At 34.9% G+C, this 20,166-nt stretch overlaps 1 protein-coding gene across 2 annotated transcripts; it reads left to right on the plus strand.

Annotated features, from left to right (window-relative positions):
- The first annotated feature begins 6,615 nt into the window (after nt 1-6,615).
- LOC114305579 (bZIP transcription factor 16-like) lies at nt 6,616-13,735 on the plus strand. Of its 2 annotated transcripts, XM_082870571.1 has the most exons (5): nt 6,616-6,847; nt 7,008-7,062; nt 8,363-8,405; nt 8,505-8,791; nt 13,367-13,735. In XM_082870571.1, the coding sequence occupies exons 1-5, from the start codon at nt 6,816-6,818 to the stop codon at nt 13,460-13,462; spliced, it is 513 nt and encodes a 170-aa protein (XP_082726697.1). In that variant the 5' UTR covers nt 6,616-6,815; the 3' UTR covers nt 13,463-13,735. The 2 variants fall into 2 exon arrangements, with proteins under 2 accessions (XP_082726697.1, XP_082726698.1); XM_082870572.1 differs by lacking the exon at nt 6,616-6,847 and having other exon boundaries at nt 7,004-7,112.
- The last annotated feature ends 6,431 nt before the right edge of the window (nt 13,736-20,166 follow it).

Raw genomic sequence — 20,166 nt, forward strand, 5'->3', positions numbered from 1 at the left:
CCGAGAGAAGATCTCCATTGGGAAGGTTGAAAAGGGTTTGACGGTGTATCCCGACCTGAGTGTGAGATACCGAGACCGTTTGTTTGTGCCGGAGTCTTACCGAGAAGAAGTACTCCGAGAGCTCCATCATTCGCGCCTTGCGGTGCATCCGGGAGGTACTGAGATGTATCAGGATTTGGGTCGCCAGTTTTGGTGGCGGGGTATGAAGAGGGATGTGGCTGTTTTCGTATCGAAGTGCCTTACTTGCCGGCAAGTGAAGGCCGAGCATCAGAGGCCAGGGGGTTTGTTGCAACCCTTGCCTATTGCGGAGTGGAAGTGGGAGCATGTCACTATGGACTTCGTTGTAGGTCTTCCGAGGACTCAGCGGGGTAGTGATGCTATTTGGGTGGTTGTAGACCGGTTGACTAAGTCGGCGCACTTCATTCCTATGCGCGTGAGAGATTCGGTAGATCATCTAGCCGACTTGTATATTCGGGACATAGTGAGATTGCACGGGGTCCCAGTGACGATCGTCTCAGATAGAGATCCTCGTTTTATCGCCAGGTTGTGGCAGAGTTTGCAGAGTGCCTTGGGCACTAAGTTGACCTTTAGTACGGCTTATCATCCTCAGACTGACGGGCAGTCCGAGCGTACTATTCAGATCCTCGAGGATATGCTTCGGGGTTGTGTCCTAGACTTCAGTGGGACGTGGGAGAGGCACTTACCCTTGGTAGAGTTTGCCTACAACAACAGTTTTCAGTCTAGCATCGGTATGGCACCGTTTGAGGCCTTGTATGGCCGACCGTGTAGGTCTCCAGTATGTTGGGCCGAGGTGGGTGATGCACCTTTGTTGGGTCCGTAGTTGGTTAGGGAGACGACGGAGAAAGTTGAGCTTATCCGTAGGAGGCTTGTTACAGCCCAGAGTCGTCAGAAATCTTATGCCGACCGTAGGAGGAGGCCTTTGGCGTTTGAGGTAGGTGATCATGTCTTTCTGAAGATATCACCTAGGCGAGGCTTGATGAGGATTGGAAAGAGTGGGAAGTTATCCCCTCGGTTCATTGGTCCTTTTGAGATTCTCGAGAGGATTGGTGAGGTTGCTTATCGGTTAGCCTTACCGCCGCAGTTGTCCGGAGTGCATGACGTGTTTCATGTGAGTATGCTTCGGAAGTATGAACCGAATCCATCGCATGTGCTGGATTGGACCGATTTAGAGGTAGATGAGGATGCCTCGTATGAGGAGAGACCGGTTCGGGTCTTGGATAGGCGGGATCAAGTCCTGCGTGGCAAGACCATTCCTTTAGTGAAAGTCTTGTGGAAACATCACGGAGTGGAGGAAGCCACTTGGGAACGTGAGTTGGAAGTCCGCGAAAAATATCCGGACTTGTTTGTTGATATGTAATCTTGTATTTAGATTTTGAACTATTGTTGAACTTAAGAGCTTTTGTATATGTCTTAAGTTGTGAAACATTGAAAATGTTTGGTTTATTGGAAGTATGTTTTGGGAACTTGCCTCATATGGAAGTTGAATGTAACATTATATATGTTGAATATATTGTTGAAATTGGAAAGGAAATGCGTAATGTTGATGCATGTTGAAAGTACATATGTTGTTTACATATTGTGAAGTGCCTCTTGTTAAAGGGAGGGGGTGACCGGTAATGGGTCGAATTGTTGAATGTTAAAATGTAACATTGTTTAAAATGGAGGAAAACTTATTTTTGAAAACTTGTGCTTAATTTCGAGGACGAAATTCTTTAAGGGGGGGAGGTTATAGCGATCCCGGGTTTACCCTTGTTGTACAGTGATCCGGACATGTGTCTGTGGATGTTGGTAGTTGATTATTATCTTGTTTACATCCTTTTACTTCGTATTTGAGTTATAGGATGTGTTGGGCAGGTTTGTTACAGGTTGGTTGAGTTTAGAAACCAAAACTAGTTGCCCAGATTTTGACCTGTCCGCTCGAGCGGGGGTTTTGGCGCTCGAGCGGGAATTGCACCCATCCAGTATTTCCTGTGCAGTGTTGGACGCTCGAGCGTGGTATTGGCCGCTCGAGCGGGGTTGTGTGAGTGCCGCTCGAGCGGGGAGTTGGAAGCTCGAGCGGAGACCTAGTTCTGTAAAAGTTCTGGGAGTGTGTATCCGCCGCTCGAGCAGGATTGTTGACGCTCGAGCGGGAGTCTGTGAGTGACGCTCGAGCGGGGTGTTTGACGCTCGAGCGGGTCGACTGGGTTTAAGTTCCGTGTTTTGACTTTTCAAATCACTTTTTCACTTTCTCTTTTCTCTCCTACTTTTCCAAAACCACCATTGTTGAGCCTCTCACTCTAGAACTCTACCTTCTCTCTAGGTTTTGATCTAGTAGGAGTGATTTGCTCATCTTTGGCCTTTACAAAAAAGTTATTGATCGTCGAGGGCTACATTTTAATCTGAAAATTTCGAGATTTGGAGCACGTTGGGTTTTGTCATCTTCTCCCTTGGAGCTCCGAATTTGAGGTAAGGATATCCTACTCCTCTCTATGGATTTTGTCTTTAAATTTTGGTATTTTGAGAGGTTGGGGTTGGTTTGGTGATTTTGTGAAAGATTGGGGCTTTTGTGTTATTTTACAAAGGTTGGGGTTTTATTTATAATAAACCTAGATGTATGTTTGGTATAGAGGAATGGAATAAATGTTGAATCATTAATGAAAATGGGACCCAATGGTTGTAATGGTAATTATGGAAAATGACCTAATTACATTGTTTGATTAATTGAGATAATTAATTGTGAGAAATGAGGAAATGAAATGGAATTGTTGAGATTGGGAATGTATGGGGAAAAAGGGTGTAGTTGAATTATTTATCACTCACCGAATTGAAATGTCGATTGAATATCCATTGTGCATTTATTTTCTGTTTAGAGATAACTGCTTTAGGCTATCGGTGGAGGATAGTCGTGATTGTTGTAGACAATGCATGATGATTAGGCAAATGAAAACTAATCAATGGAATGTGTCATGGAATTTGACGGTTGATAGAATACATTAACTGTATGTATTGAGTGATTGTATATAGAACCAATGTGTTTGTATACGTTATGTGTAGAGGAGGAGATGGGGGATGTACTCCGCGGTTTAGGGGAAGATAGGGGATGTACCTCTAAACCGGATAGTATTGGGAGAAGATAGGGGATGAACTCCGTAGATACAGCTCATATGCTTGTCTAGAGAAGTGAAGATAGAGCTCTTATGCTTATCTTTGTGAAGTGTGGATATAGCTTATGTGCTTATCTGTGAATGTGGGATATTGTTGTTATACATATCTGTTGAGAATGTGGATATAGCTTATATGCTTATCTGTGAATGTGGGATATAGTTTTTATACATATCTGTTGAGATGATGATAGAGCTAATATGCTTATCTGTTAAAAAAGGGAAAATGAAAAGTAACTTGGACTCATAAGTCGTATGACATAAATATGTGATTTATGTGAATGTATCAGTGTTGGCCATCTATCAATTGCTAATCTTTTAGTCATTGTTCATGATTGGTTTAGTGTATTTCTACTGGGCTGTGGCTCACCCTATATGGGAATATCATTTTCAGGTACAGGTAGCATGCCACCTCCAAGGACATAGCTTGGGAGGCTAGAGGCGGACATACTTTTGTCATTTTATTTTTGATGTATTACATGTAAATTCAAGCCAAGGGCTAAATATGTAAATGAGTTAGTACTCTTTTGTTGTAACCACGTGTTAACTTGGAAAGCTGTAAGCCCGTAGGGTATTTTGCTTTTGTTGTTAACATGTAATACTTTTGTAATGAAACTCTGATGAATGTAAGGTTGTGGGACTTTTATATATCAATGCATATTTATTTGATGGGTTTAATGTAGTTATTTTGAGGGCGTTACAAAAATATGTAAAAAGTGCTTAGTATTCTAACTATTTTGGTATTACCTCCCCCTAAAGACAGACCATAAGTTGTCGTTAGCATGATCCGTTGAAAAATAAGAGTGGATCTTTTTATTTTATAGATATGATAGGTCCTATATTTATACATATGGTTCGTACGTAGGAGGTAAAAAGAAAGGGGGGTAAATATTCATGTATCATTGTCTTAGTCATCAAACCAAGACATACTCTCTGAGGATGAACTGTCTAGTACAAAATCTGACTCCATTTTCATTTGGCAGACTTAGCTCTAACAGCATTACACTCTGGTAGGGGCCTCCCCATCAACCATAACTCTGTTGTACCAAATTTGCAGTCATGTGTGAAGAAATTGTTTCTCTAGTCGATTATAAACGTACCTAATTGACTTAAAATAGCAAGAACATCAAGTACCCAAGACAAAATAGAAACTTGGTTGCAAGTTGGTAGGGGCCGCCCCATCGATCACTCTCGGTGAAGAAAGACTGTTGACTAGTTATATACCAAAACACGGAAAAAAATCTAGACTACACATTAATTTTTCTTTATCACTCTCAGTGAAGAAAGACTATTGACTAGTTATATACCAAAGCACAGAAAAAATCTAGACCACACAGTATTTTTTCTTTATCACTCTTGGTGGAGAAAGACTATTGACTAGTTATATACCAAAACATAAAAAATATCTACACCACACATGAATTTTTCTTTACACTTTTCTGTGCAGATAAGTTTCCCATCTACTAAATATGATATAGTAATGCATGAATACAAAATTTATCTTGAATAATAACTAAGGCAAAATTGTAGCACATCCTAGTACATTGATACATCTGCTAAAATTAGCAAAAATAAAAGGCCACAAGGAGGATTGAGAACAAATAGTATTGTGATTGTAACTGGGTGGAAAAAAATTACCAAGGTAAGTGGAATCTTTCTATATTTTATGACTTCTCTTGGAGCACAAAAGGGAGAAAGAATTATTCCCAAAATTATTCTTACAATAAACAGTCTTCATACTAGTTTCACCACTGGTATATGTTTGACTGTGCTGAATGGATCACAACCTTCCCTTTAAATTCTCCTTCCATCCTTCATTTCCTGGGTCATTCTAAAAACTCCTCTTCTCTTACCTCTATTCAAATAGGAACTCAAATATAAATTTATTGAGCAATAAATCAAATATTGTAGAGTAGCTCCTTTATCTTTTGGATCATCTAGGCAAATAATTTTGCTTTTAGTTCAAATACATAGTGTTTATCTGTAAGGATGTTAGGAAGTTCTAAAATTCCAAATTTTTACTTAGTGTCTTATGGATATCAAAGATCTGAATCAGCTCCAACACTTTTTATTCATTCAGTTGTCATGTACCAGTTGATTATTTTACAAAATTTTCAATCATGAGAAGTTGATCATTTCACAATCTCTCCTTTTATACTAGTGTGTGCGTTTTTCCATATAGGGTAGCAACTTTGATGGTGGTTTTGTTGTTTTTTTTTTCAATTGGCAGGTGATTATTGATATCTATGAAGATAATTATATTAAATTGAACAATCATAATTTATAAATAATAGACCAAAAATAATCAATCTTTGTGTTTCGCATAAATTGACTCCCTGACCTTGTAATTAGAAGTATGTAAAAACTTTCAACTAAGCTAGTCCACTTGATTAACTGTCATAGTGACTTCAACATGTTACTAGTCACAAGGGCATATTAGTTATTTTGAGGAAAGCAATGCCAATGGTCCATTTGGGCACACCAGGAAAAGAATAGGTTGTGAAAGCAAATAAAGCACAAACACTTGTGTAAAAAGAGATTGGTATCGTCATAGACTCATTTTCCAAAGGCACAACAAAGAAAATGTGTTGTTCCAAAGAAACACTTGGTAGCTTGTTCTACAATGTTTCCAGCTCCTCCTTCCTCTTCTTCCTCTTCTTCTACTTCACCTCCATTTTTCTTGCCAAACTCTTCCACTATTGTGGCAGTCCAATCTTCCACTATTCTGTTCTGCTGATCTGTTTCCCCTGCTGTTGGGTTCCTCTGCTATGTTGATCCATAAAAGAAAATAAAAAAAAAAACTCAGATTATTGCTGCTACCTTTGCTAGTCTGTTAAAAAGAGGGTCTGAGGGTTGAAGCTGTTAGTCCTGGTAATAGTCTACTAGTCTGCTAATAGTGTTGCTGATCTGTTAGTTTGCCAATATTCTTGGAATTAGTCTTCCATTGAGTGTAGCTGGCTGCTTTTGTTGGGCTACTTGAACTAAATTCTCGACATACATTAAATGTGTTTAGTCTAATTATATGAAATTGCTGAGATATGTTGTATGTTTTCCAAATTAATAGTGTAATTTATTTATTTACAACTCAAATGTTGTTCATGTATGTAGAATTAGCTCTTTTACTCTGCTGATTTTCAACTCTTGGCTGTCCCTTGTTGGTCTGATTGTGCTCAGCAGTGGCTATTGGCTGTTTTGTTTGTTGGTTTTGTTGCTTTGCTTTTTTTGTTGGTTTCTCACCAACTGAAGCTTGGAGCTTGTGCTAGCTCCAAGCTCCTCTTTAGTGAAGGATCTTTTCATACTTTGGTTGTTTTCATCAATAAAGTTTTCGTTTGCTGATCACGTAGCTAAAAAATATTTGTTACGGTATCCATGTTAGCTGTGTTCTTTTGATTGCTTTGTTTCATAAGTGAAACATAAATTGTTTCATTTGGTGTGGAATTGTAGAACCCTAATCCATCAGAAGACCTATTTCTTTCACAATCAAGCATAAATGAGCTACTAACTAAAGCTTTGTTCTGCCAGAGGATCTGTCCCATCTCTGATAAGTGATGGGCAAACAAATCTTCAGATTAATCACTGGGTCCCCAACAGAAAAAAAAAAAGAAAAAAAAGAAAAGGAGCGCAGCTTATCATTTCCACCTTGATCACAAGGACATGTTGATGAAAGTAGCATTAATGTTTATGTGGTTAGTGTATTATATTTGATGAATCTATTTAATGGCTCATGGTTGACCTGGGGCCTGCTTTGTTGCTTCTTGGCTTATTGCCTAAGCTAGTGACTTGATTGACTTCTCCTCACTGTTAATCAATTGATACTGACATATCTGATTTTGTGTATGCATGCAGTGCTGAAAGTGCGAGTGAAGGTTCAAGCGAAGGAAGTGATGCAAATTCTCAAAATGTATGTATTATGTGACATGGTTTTTATAAATGGATGACTTGAGTGCTTGGGTATGTTAGATCCAATAAAAATTTGATTATATTGTGTAGAATGTCTTAAAGTTTGGTGTTGTGCTCCATGAAGTTACATTTTGTTAGTTTTAACGGGTCTTATCTCATAGTATAATTTTTACACCACAAGATCACCACTCTAGGTTAACATTTTATGACAAACTAGTGTCTGCTAAGAGAGTTAGAGAGGCACAATTAGAAGTAACAGATTTGGCATAAATTATGATCTTGAAGGCATGTGTTAGGAATTGTTTGTAACTAGAGGGTCTCACTGAAGATCTAATGCTACAATTGTTGTGATAATTTAAGTGATTTACATACAAAATGCTTGCATAAATAGAAGTATAGGGTAATGTCAATGGTTTCTTACAGCTGAGGTTGCTGTGGTAGACAGAGTCACAGGTTCAAATAATAAATAACTCCATATTTTTTTCTCTACAAAAAAAGATTGCCTTCATGTATTCTGACATTCAACCACAACAACACTTGTTTACTTGTTGCCGCCAAAAAAAGTATCACTACCAATATTAGATGTACTGTATTACATATGGAATTGGACGCATGACAGAAATGCATTGACACAAGGACATGGGCGCAGACACAATGAGGGCAGACAATATATCGAGATATTTTACTGTATATACTTCTATTATGTGCAGTAATTATATGATTCTAATTAATTTATGAAAATTTGTTTGTTTGAGATTGCATAAGATGTTTTAATAAGTAATTTGCTTTTATTAGAAGACCAAACTTAACAAATGTAATTCACAACTATGAAGGTTATATTTATGTAGGTATGCAAATATATATATATGTGTGTGTGTGTGTGTGTGTCTCATTACATTGTTTGGAATGAATCAGTATGCATATGTCTGCTACATAATTGACCTATTTTTGTCATGCTATGATATCAGAATTACTAATAGATTTTCGACATGTTTGGGGTGCGTGCTTTGATTGTTTTCCCATGAGTATTGGAAAAATCTTGTATTGCAAAGATTCATAGAATGACAAGGCTGCCTTTAAGAAGTATTTGTGCCAGATAGAGAACCACACTGGATGAAATAGATTAGACATGCTAATCCTACTACATATAAATTTGTTATCTATTATTTTGGAGGTTGACCCTTCATAAATTCTTCCTTAAAGGCATGTGATTCATACGTACCATATAAGCATGAGGATCATGTCTTCTATGTCAAAAAATTTCACTTTCACATCTAGTATTTTCTATTAATTTTGGGCAGGACTCACAAATGAAGTCAGGATCCAGGCAAGATTCTTTCGAAGGTTTGGCTGTAAGAATGTTTCTTTCAATTTCAGTGACCAAATTTTGCAGTTTTTTTCCGATGATTTTAATGAAATTTTTTTGCAATGCCGTTGTTACAGCTGAAGCATCTCAGAATGGTGGAACTATGCATGGTTCTCAGAATGGAGGACCAAATACACCTCCAATGATGGTGAACCAAACGATGCCCATCATGCCAGTGGCAGCAGCAGGTGCTCCAGGTGTACCTGGTCCCACCACAAACTTAAATATTGGTATGGACTACTGGGGTGCTGCAACTTCTTCCACTCTTCCTGCACTGCGTGGGAAGGCGCCTCCTACTCCAGTTGCAGGAGGAATGGTCACTGCTGGATCACGGGACAGTGTTCAGTCACAGCTTTGGCTACAGGTCTCTCTCTCTCTCTCTCTCTCTCTCTCTCTCTCTCTCTCATTTCCTTTCTTTTCAAGTAACACAAAAAGGGCTGTTGTACAAGCTGTCCGGGTATGATTTAATTTCTTTCATAGTATGTGTGGATTATGGAAGAAGTGCACTTTTCATGTGCATGTAGGATGGGAGTTTGTTTTGTTTGTTGGTTATGAAAGATCCTAAAATTTTAGTTAGACTTGATTTGTCACTGAATGTTCAATTATCTTGGAGGAACATGATTTTCACTTATAATCTTGATAGACAAATTTATTGTTCAGTTTTCAATTTTCGAATGTTGTACTTGAAAGTATTTAGTCTAATCAAATAGGAGGGTATGTTGGTCCTGATGAAATGTGTGATAAAAATCCCAAAGTAAACTCGAACACCATGTCATATCACATTTAAACTGTGTGATTTGTTGTCATGTCCCTTTCATGTCGTGCCTTCTTCTTTTTTTTTTTTTTAGTTGAACTTTTGAATGTGATATGAGATCCACTAAAATTATTACCAAGCTGTTGATTAAAGACTGTAAAAGATCAAGAATGTCTTTAGTTATTGAGTAGGAAAATTAACATGGAAAGTTTTTGTTACATTAGCAGACGTTTGTAGCTTTCTAAAAGGTGTCAAGTCTCTGTACAATGTTTTATACTGCATCTCCTCTAGATATAGAGATGGAAGTACAACAATGACATGTAGTGCCAACATTTATACATTTAGATGTAGGCAGATAGACTGACCCAACATAAATGAACAAAAAGTACACACACAGACATACACATTTTTCGTGAAAAAGCAATTTCCCTTCTAACGAACCTAGAGGACCGGGAAGCGAGGTCCTAAAGTCTATATGTCCTTGCTACTGCATTTTAAGGTAAAGGGAGGAAGGCTAGGGCATCCATTTCAATAATTCTTTGACACGCCCCTTGTCTCTTATTCGTGCTGCTCTTTACATGACCTGTTCTAGCTCTATGTTTGGTCTCATCCAGTTTCCTGCTCTTCAAGGTAACAACTAGATGCTTGCGGTCTTATTACAGAACGAAAGGATGCTTAACACTATACTTGGTTTTTTTCTTCAAGCGGTTCCAAAATACCTTCAAAGAAGATCTACTCCCAACACCACACACACAGAGCAACGGATATATGAGCTGAATAGTTCCAAATCAATAACAAAGAAACCAAATTTCATAACACTTTTCTATGATCAATATACAGAAATATTACTCCAAAAAAAAAAAAAAACAATTTAACTTGAAGGATTATAACCAAATCTCAAACTGAGATAGGAGGAGGATCAAATATATAAATGAGATTACTTAAAACAAATTACATCATTAGAAGGATCATAATTGAAAGCTTGCGCATTGACTGCTCCATTGATCTCTTGTGTGTGTGTGTGTGTGTGTGTGTGTGTGTGTGTGTGTGTGTGTGTGTGAGAGAGAGAGAGAGAGAGAGAGAGAGAGAGAGAGAGAGAGATTGGAATTGGCAAATACAAGGAAGATGGGATGGGGATATATAAGGTTTGTTGTGAGGAGAATTCAGCAACAGATGTGTGTCAGTTTTAAGAATGGGATAAAAAAGGCAAAGAGCTATGCATCAGTGCTCTTATTTTTTGCATGAGTGAGACACCTCAAACAAATGAAGGTTTTAGGAGTAATGGTGGCATTCAATTTGACAAGTGGCATTAGAATCATATTGTCATTTAAGGGGAAAAACATAAAAAATTTAAAAACCTATAGAACTTGAAAACAGAAAAATCAAATCTTACATCTAATTTCAATAAGCAAATCAAGACAATCTGATTATTCATTCAACTCCTTGAAGGATTTCCTTGTTTAGTACGCCCTTCTCCGGCTGTAGCTCTAGATATTCACTATAAATATTTCGTCGTTTTAACCGTGACAACATCGTTTGCAAAAGTATCTTCTTAAATTTAGAATTGTTGAGTACACAATTATCGCTCTCTATGATTGCTTTAAAAAAAATTTTGCAAAGGTGATATCAAATGCCACAAAAGAAGTTAAAAAAATTCTTTCCAAACCTAATTAATTTTAGATAAGATTGTAACACTCAATTGGACACAAGCGTCGAAAGAGTGTATGGTATAATGTACTTAAATATTTTAGCGATACTGATTCATAGGTTCTACTACTTTTGAATCGCAATAAAGATCAAATTAGTTCATAAAAAAAACACACAAAAGCCTCACAACCAAAGTCAGAAAACTATGGTTCACATTACTAGATTGTCAAAAAAGTCTAATTAATTAACAACAACTGCTGAAGATGTCCTTTTAACTGTAATTTAAAACAATGAGAAGAGAAGCAGAGCAGACCATCCAGAGGTTTAACAAAATCCAAAAGAGGGTTTAAAAAACAAAAGCTTGGTATATAGATGGTTTTTGTTATCATTGAAAAAACAGAAAAGGTTCAGCTGGAAAACTATTCCTGCGGCTGTGTTATGGTTTATTTGGAAACAGAGGTATGGCAGCATCTTTAATGGCACACAACCAGATCTGGTGGAGCTGTGTGAGGTCATCAAACTCAGGGCTGCTGCTATGAATTAGCTCACTCAAACAGTGGTTCTTCAGGGCTGCTGTTTTGTGAATGTTCCATGGAAACCAAAATGTGAGAAAAAAGGAAAAAACGAGCCGGTTGGGGCAATATTGTTGGAAACAGCCTGGAAACAACCCGAGATCGTTTGCTTGCACCTCGGCCTAGATCAAACAAACTTGTGAAAGCAAGCAACGCTTCGATAGGACGCATGATTAGTTATGTAGGACATAAACGTGTGACAAAGTAGGCAAAATCGGGGCGTTTGGGGTCCGAAACTGCTCTGAATTGGTTCCTCTCTACTTCATATTTTTCCTTCTTTTCTCTTCCTTTGGTGGTCTGCATGGTGAAGTATTGCATCAATATAATCTGTCAATTGGCTGCTGTCTTCATCAGCAGCAGATTGGTGCATTGTGTTGTGTTGCTGTATAACACTGTGGCAGCAGTGTGGGTCTGCTCCTCTCTATTTCTTCTTTTTTATTCTTTCTTTTCCTTTAGTGGTCTGCATGATCTGTCTGGCTTCATAAAGATCATCCTGATCTGTCTGGATGGGCAGCAGATGGATCTGTCTGCCTTCAGTGTGTGCTCCAGCTATGTCTGGCTTTTTCCTGAGCTGTCAATCATCATGATCTGTCTGGATGCTTTTTTTTGGAGCAAACTGGTGGTATATATTCTGAAATTATATATTTTCACAATTTTTGTTCGAAAAAATGTCGAATTTCACATGCTTTGAAATTACAATGTTTAAGAAACTGCAAAAGTGCACACTTCCTGTAGTGAAATTGAGAAACTTCTTCATTTTTAAATATTGCCTAAGTGTCAAATTTCTAATGCTACACATTAGCAACTCTCCCAAAAATACATTACAAATCATATATCATGGATTGTGGGCCTTATTCAAGATAATATAGGACTGAGAACACCATGCATTCTGTTGTATGCAAATTGTAGTGTTTGTATTTATTTTGATGGAATATGATCTTCAGGTGGTGATGTTAAATTGCATCGTTACAGAAGAAAGAATACAAATTAAACGTCAAGTATATATGGTGGTGACTATCAACACCAATTAATAGTTTGTATTTAGATTAATCATCGATGTATCAAATTTATTAGAGAGCTGCTATAAATTATTTTTTGTTTGCTTGCAAGTTTTTATATCACTGATCAATACATGCATGATAAATATAATATAATATATTAGTGTTTGCTTTTTCTAATACTTATCTCTAAAAAAAACGATTAAAAATAAAACTACCCAATGGTCACAAACTTAACTTTTTTCCAAGTATAAAAAGTTCCGTTTCAAAAGTAGACTACCAAATAGCCCTTTGAGGAGTGAATTGGTTGGGTTAGTCAATCGAATTATATTCTGGGTAGTCAAGTGCCACACCCTTTATCCGATCTTCCAACATTGGCATCTCCCTTTGCCTCTGCTCCAATATTGCCGTGTAATGAAACCTGTTCATCATCCATTCATTCATTATTTATCAATCTATTTATGTAGATTAAAAAATATAGATACTTCCATTGTTCATCCTTTGGTGGTCTGCATGTTACTGTGTAACATTGTGGCAGCAGTGTAACACTCGTTTCATCACAACATGACAGATCAGGAGCCTTCAAAAGCCTTGGCAATATTGGTTCCATTAGAAGGCTTCTGAAAAGCGATTGTATCACATAGCAGCACACACAGCTGGGGAACTGATTGTGGTTGGTTTAGGATTGAAATCCAATTGTCACATGAAAGGTTCATTGAGGATTTCTCGGAGTTATTGATAATATGGATCAATTCCAGTTTCCATGTTGGTTTCTGCTGTGTGGCACTATTTTGGATCTGGAATAGTGGCTGATCCAATTTATTCTATACACATAAGAATGGTATTGTTTTATTTACAATTTGATAATGATAGTCATTGAATTTGCTAATGTGACCTTTGCTTTCATGGACATAATTTGTTATTTGTCCAATTTTAGCTGACATTATTTCTCTTATTTTATGGTACAGATGGATGAACTCGTGCACAAAGCTGAATTGTACAGGACAAATTGGCACTTTTTGGATTTTTGGAAGGATTATATATTTTTGTATAGATGCATATAGAAAATATATTTTTGGATACACTACTAGTTATATTTTTGGATGGGTGTGTATAGAAAATATTTGGTAGACAACTAGTTATATTTTTGGGTTGATGTACATGGATAAAAATTTAAAACGTGTTTAATTTTTATGCTAGATGAAATATGTAGTTTCGAATTATTTGCGGATGTAAACTTATAATAGTTGCTGACTTTAATTAAACAGGTTCAGAAATGGTTGATATATGTATTTTGTTGAATGTTGATGATTCAATTTATTTGTTGGTTTGAATGATTTCTTTTTTTTACAGATTATATTGAATAAATTGGATGAATTATTATAAATTACAGGTTTATTTTGTTGGGTATTGGCGACCAAAATTTGGTTTTGTTTTTATAGTTTTGGCGACCAATTGATTAGTCGCAGAATGTCCCAATTGGCGACCAAAAAAATATTGGTCGCAGAATGTCACAATTGGCGACCAAACAAATTTTGGTCGCAAAATGTCACAATTGGCGACCAATTGATTAGTCGCGAAATGTCCCAATTGGCGACCAAAAAAATATTGGTCGCAGAATGTCAATGTCACAATTGGCGACCAAAAAAATATTGGTCGTAGAATGTCACAATTGGCGACCAAAATTTTTGGTCGCGAAATGTCACAATTGGCGACAAAACAAATTTTGGCCGCAGAATGTCACAATGGGCGACCAAATTTTTTGGTCGCGGAATGTGACGATTGGCGACCAAAAATTTTTTGTCGCGGAATGTCATGATTGGCGACAAAAATTTTTGGTCGTGGAATGTCACAATTGGCGACCAAACTTTTTGGTCAGGAAAATTTTACTTTTCGCGACCAAAGTGTTTTGGCGACAAAATAAATTAGTCGCGGTAATTAAACATTTAGCGACTAAAAATTTAGTCGCAAAATCCAACTTTTGCCGACCAACCACAATTTTGGTCGCGAATTACTTTTGCCGACCCTCAATTGGCGACCAAAGTAGCGACCAAAAAAATTGGTCGCAGATAACTTTTGCCGACCAAAAATTGACTTTTAGCGACCAATTTTTTTGTTGCCAAAAGTGTTAATTCTTGTAGTGAATGGGTTTGATTTCAAAATCACTGTTCAACCTACCATAAAATTAAATCATATTAATTCTTCATTTTTGGTATCAGTTGGCTTGGAGACATAAATTGATTGATACAATTGCCACCGCCACCACACCATTTTCAGTACAACAATACAATTACCACCACCACCACCACCATACCATTTTATTATGTATTTTGTTGAAAAATATTACAAATTTTTGTAGCAAATATTATCTAATTTTCTAATAGTGTGATGATAATTTATTATTAGATATTGCTTGTTAAAACAATTGTGATACAGTTATGTACTTTTATGGTGGTATTATTATTATTGTTATTATTATTATTATTATTATTATTATTATTACTATTATTATTTTATATCAAAATGTTACTAAATCATAATAGAATATATCATATTCTAAATTATTGAGTAATATTTCGATAAAAAAGGCATAACATTATCATAAAAAAATACATAATTGTATCATCAATTTTTTTTAAAACACAATAATTTCACTTTAGAAATTGATTTATAGGTAGGGATATTGGCTAGGATAGTTACAAAGTGGGAGGGGAAATAGGTAATGGTTAGTGAAGGAAAAGAGATAAGAAAAGATCAAACAGAGGGTATTTTTGGCATTTTATTGCAAAAGTTAACGGTGTATACGGAAAAGTTAATACAAGAGAGGTATTTCTATATTGTCAGCTAAAGTAAGAGAAGTCAGTGTAATTTTCAAAATCTCAAGGGAGGTCCCTATAATTGTCAGAAACTACAAGGGAGGTAAGTGTAATTTACCCTACATTATTTGAAAATTGAATTTACGGTTATACCCATATTTCTATTTTGTTTTGTTTTGTTTTCTTTTTTATTTATTTTTTATTTTTTCAATAAAGATTGAGACCCCCTTTGGGGGTCACCCCCTTACCCCCTTTGCATTTGATTGGCTAACTTTTCTTTTCTTTTCTTTTTCTTTTTTTTCTGATCTCCCAATCCCCAACCCCCACGTGTGTGGGGGGGTGGTGAGGATGGGACTTTTAAGGGGGTATGAATCATTGCTCTTATTTTTTTATGCTAGAAAGGTAAGATACACAATCTATGAGAATCAAATTTAGGATCAATTTTTATATAAGAATCTTCTTTATCTGGAAAACATTTCAAAAAAAGTATAAAAATAACTTGAAATATGAAATTCTTCAAACATTCCAAAATGATGCGAGATTCTTCAAACATTTCAAAAGGAGTATAAAAACTCCTTAGTATGCTTTGGAAAAATGTATAATTTCAAATTGTAACACTCAAACGTAATACTTCAAAAAAAAACTCCTTAGTGTAACACTCTAGTGTAACACTCCAATGTAACATACAAAAAAAACTCCATAGTGTTCTTTTCCCAAACGTAACACTTCAATGTAGCATTCCAAAAAAATGATATGGGATTCTTCAAACCATTCTAAAATGAGTACAAAATTGTTTTAGTAAGTTTTGGATAAATGTATATTTTCAAATTGTGAGTGTTACGTTTGGAAAAAGTACACTAAGAAAATTTTTTAGTGTTTTTGTGTGTTATATTGAAATGTGTTACGTTGGAGTATTATGTTTGAGATTACATTGATTGGAGTGCTACGTTTGGTAAAAGCACACTAAGAAGTTTTTTTATCAGCAATGGTTGGTGGCCCGAAAATATATGGCTCGAATGGCTCGAAATACCCAAAACGACGTCCTTTTGGGTGTAAAACGACGTCGTTTTGCCATTTTCGAGTCATTCGAGCCACATATTTTCAGGCCACCAAACATTTTTCTTTTTTTATATGCTATATTGGAGTGTTATGTTTGGAAAAAAATACATTAAAGAGTTTTTTTTGAGTGTTACGTTTGAGAAAAATATACTAAGAAATTTTTTCAGTGTGTTATATTAGAGTGTTACTTATTGAAGTATTATATTAGAGTGTTACGTATTTATTCGCAATGTTGAATTTGGTCCAGAATGTGGGAAAATTCAAAACCTCTATAGTGCGAATTGTCTTAATGTATAATTTTACATTTGGAGAAACCCACTTATTTCCCTTAAAAATTAAACACAAACATGTAAGTGACTATCATTTTATGTAATGTTCACTTTAATAGGACCTTTGAGTTCAAAAAAATAAATAGAGAATTAAACAATTTACAAGATCACATTTTGAGATTTATTAATAGTTCACTCAACATTATTTTAATAGAAAATTTTGCACAAAATTTCTTTGATTTCTCAATGAAAAAGTTCTTTTGTTTTGTCAAGGTGGACCAAATTTTCTAACTTTTAGGTGAGCTTGATATGGCTTCACATGGGTCTTGTTGAGCTATTTATCATTTTCCTATATTGAAAAAAAAAAAAAAAAACCCCTAAAAATCCAGTAACAAAAACTAAATGAAATTTTGTAATTCGTTGTATAGGGCCAATCTAGTATATATACTCTCCATTATATATAAAATATGATTATTTTTTATTTTGATTATTACAAATATTATAACTAATTCTTTTTTGTCATAATTAAAAAACAATAATGAGTTATAACTAGATACCATATAAGGGCCTCGTTTGGGAAGTAGCTATTTTAGTAGGCTATTTGGCTTTTTGGCTATTTTAGTAGGCTATTTTAGTTTTTGTGTTTGGGAAGTTGAGATGAATTTTATTTGAGTTGTTATATTGAAAAATGTGTTGAAATGATGTTTGAAATTAGAATGACAAATTTGTCCCTAAAAATATATTTTTTAAAATTGTTGTCAAGGGATAAAACCGTAATTTACCATTGATGGAACAAATTTTGTAGCTGACAGTGTAGGCACAGCCTACACTGCCGCTGTGCAGTCCTATTTTTTTTTTTTTTAAAAAAAAAAAGCTTGCAAAAGTGGCTTTTTGGCTAAAAAAATTTTTTAGGCTATAATAGCCTCTTTAGGCAGTTCCCAAACAGCGCCAAGGTATAACAAAAAAAGTTTCAGTCATAATTAACACCACAATGAGATATATCAAGTCATAACTAACACGACAATAAATCATAATCAAATATCACAAGCATCATTATTGGGGGACTCAAGGTTGCTGCTCTACACCCCGCACAACAGTCACTATTGTGGCCATTTCAGCCCACTTTGGATCCTATTATGATAATTCAAATCATTTACGTTTTAGAGTACATCAAATACGACAGTTGGTCAAATAGCTCTTCCTTCAAATTACATTTGAATTTGAAAAAATGGATCTCAAGTATGATATTTAGAATAAAACTTAATACAAATATGATTTGATAAAAAAATTATCGATATCTAAACAATTTAATTTTTTACAAGTATGTTATCCTTGATATATCTTAAAATAGTAAATAGTTCAAATTATTAAAACAGAGCCCCAAAGCATGCCCAAACGATTGCACAATAGTGGTTGTTGTGTGAGTTGCACAGTAGCCCCTCTGACTTCCATAATTGGGGCATATGTATTATAGATTTCCCCTTATACAATAGAATAATTAGCTGGTAGCATACGCGATACATGTGTAATTCAAATCAGTAAGAATAAAACAAAATAATATGAAATTCATATTCTAATGTGTACTAAACTTAAGTGGTATGAGTTCTCCTATCTTACCATGGTCAAGGGTTCAAACCTTGCCTTCTTCTTTGTGTAACTTCTTTTTTTTTAAATAAATAAATAAATAAAAATACTGCCACATGATATAAGGAGCGCAAAGGTCCACTACACCAATTGAGACTTTTAGTTAATAATAACTCGTTTATCCATATCGGTTTATACCACTAAGCAGAGAGATAATTTTGTCTATTTACCTACATCTTTCACCATCTCACACACAAAAAGCAATCATACAACATGTAATGACCTTAAACCGTATTTCTTTTTTGAGTTGGAGAGTTGTTCTTGAGCTAAAACCCTTGAAAGTGTTAGATATTAAACTGGACCTTTTATTTCTCTAACCTCAAAAAGTGAACTCCTTGCCATATTAGATCATTTTTTGGTCTAAAAATGTTGTTGATTAGCTAATTTTAAGAAAATAGTAAATTTGAAAAGTTTATAAAAATTGAGGGAAATGGTATAGTTAGCTTAATCATGAGATAAAAGATAGCTTGATTTGAACTTGGCGTTGGTTTGCATGATGGGTTGGGGTGGGTTGGGGCGGGTTGGGGCTAAAATAGTCATAAAAAGATAAAATAGACTTTTTAGTCTTAGGTTAAAAAATGTAACATTCAAACCATAATCATTTTTTATTTCCACAAAAGTCAAAAAGTCCATCCCAAAAGTCTCGTTTGGGATGGACTTTTTGACTTTTTTTGACTTTTGTAAAAATAAAATAAAATGATTATAGTTTGGATGTAACATTTTATAAGTATTCTAGTAGAAAAATGCCTTGGACCCCCAGTGGAGGTGACCCCCCACCACCCTCACTGTTTTTTGATTGGCCTAAATTTTTTTATTTTTTTTTTTTAGTCTTGCTATGAGAGCCCCCACATGGAGGTGGGGGTGCTGGGGGTCCCCGGCATTGCTGATTCTAGTAATAGTTTAACTAGTAGGTGACCTGTGCGATATACAGAGATTTATTTTTAAAATGAAAAATTAATTTTGAGTTTTAATACTTTGTGTAGAAAATTTTAAACTGAAAGTTAAATACAAATAGATTTGGTAATGGCTAATGAAAATTGTTGCCACTATGTGTGTAATCCTATATAAAATAGACTCATAAAAATAATTTCTTTCAAAGTTTTAAAAAAAAGAATGTATTCAACTTGAAATCAAATCCTTATTTGTGTTAATCAAATTTACAAAAAATCATGAATTCCACTTGTACCAAAATATTTTTTAAATTTTTTTTAAAAAAATAATGGAAAATTCTATAATATACAAATTATAACTTAATTATAACTCATGGTGTATTATTTTAGTTATTAATCGAAAATGTCTTTACTAATTTCTTATTTTTTGATTATGTCTAAAGTGGTGCATTGAGTCTTTAATTATATTTCAAGTGGTGTTTGATTATGATCTATCATAATATTTTTATATGACAATATTTAAGTATTTTATTACACAAAAAAGTGTGTAAGGTGGGTTGACTCAAAAGTAGAATTTATATTTATGTCAGTAAGATTGTAACAATTATTCACATTATGCATAAAAAATCATAAGCAGTATCCTCAAAGGGAATCAGATACAAAATCTCTATATCCTTAATAATTTTAGTTCTCAAAGGAGTTCTGATTAATTATGTAACACATTATAATAACTACAAAATTTTATTCCAGCCAAATTATTTGTGCATATTGTTTTTGACAGAGCTCGTGAAGGTGCAGTATCAGTAATACTATATATTCAAAAAATTTATTTAAAAATTATTCAAGAAACATCAATAAGTGCCTTAAATATACACAATCATTTTCGATGAATTATTAGGCCTAATTTGAGAACATATTATTTTAGTAACTTTTTCACTTTTTACGAAAGATGTACAGAAAAGTAGAAAAAGTAATGTGACAACTTCTAATAACTTTTTAGTTTTTTGGATAAAAGTGAAGGTTGCCAAACGAGGCCTATTCTTTAATAATACTCCACACTATTTATTATTTGACATTTATCAATTTATCT

This window comes from Camellia sinensis, chromosome 5 (genome assembly GCF_055761805.1).
Source record: "Camellia sinensis isolate YWXY chromosome 5, ASM5576180v1, whole genome shotgun sequence".
Taxonomy (NCBI): domain Eukaryota; kingdom Viridiplantae; phylum Streptophyta; class Magnoliopsida; order Ericales; family Theaceae; genus Camellia; species Camellia sinensis.

What these genes read in the sequence shown, in the direction of transcription:
- LOC114305579 (XM_082870571.1), top strand. Translation starts at nt 6,816, where the DNA reads ATGTTGATGAAAGTAGCATTAATGTTTATGTG. An exon ending in GTGATGCAAATTCTCAAAAT is followed by an intron (nt 7,063 to 8,362) that starts GTATGTATTATG and finishes AATTTTGGGCAG; the next exon opens with GACTCACAAATGAAGTCAGG. An exon ending in AGTCACAGCTTTGGCTACAG is followed by an intron (nt 8,792 to 13,366) that starts GTCTCTCTCTCT and finishes TTTATGGTACAG; the next exon opens with ATGGATGAACTCGTGCACAA.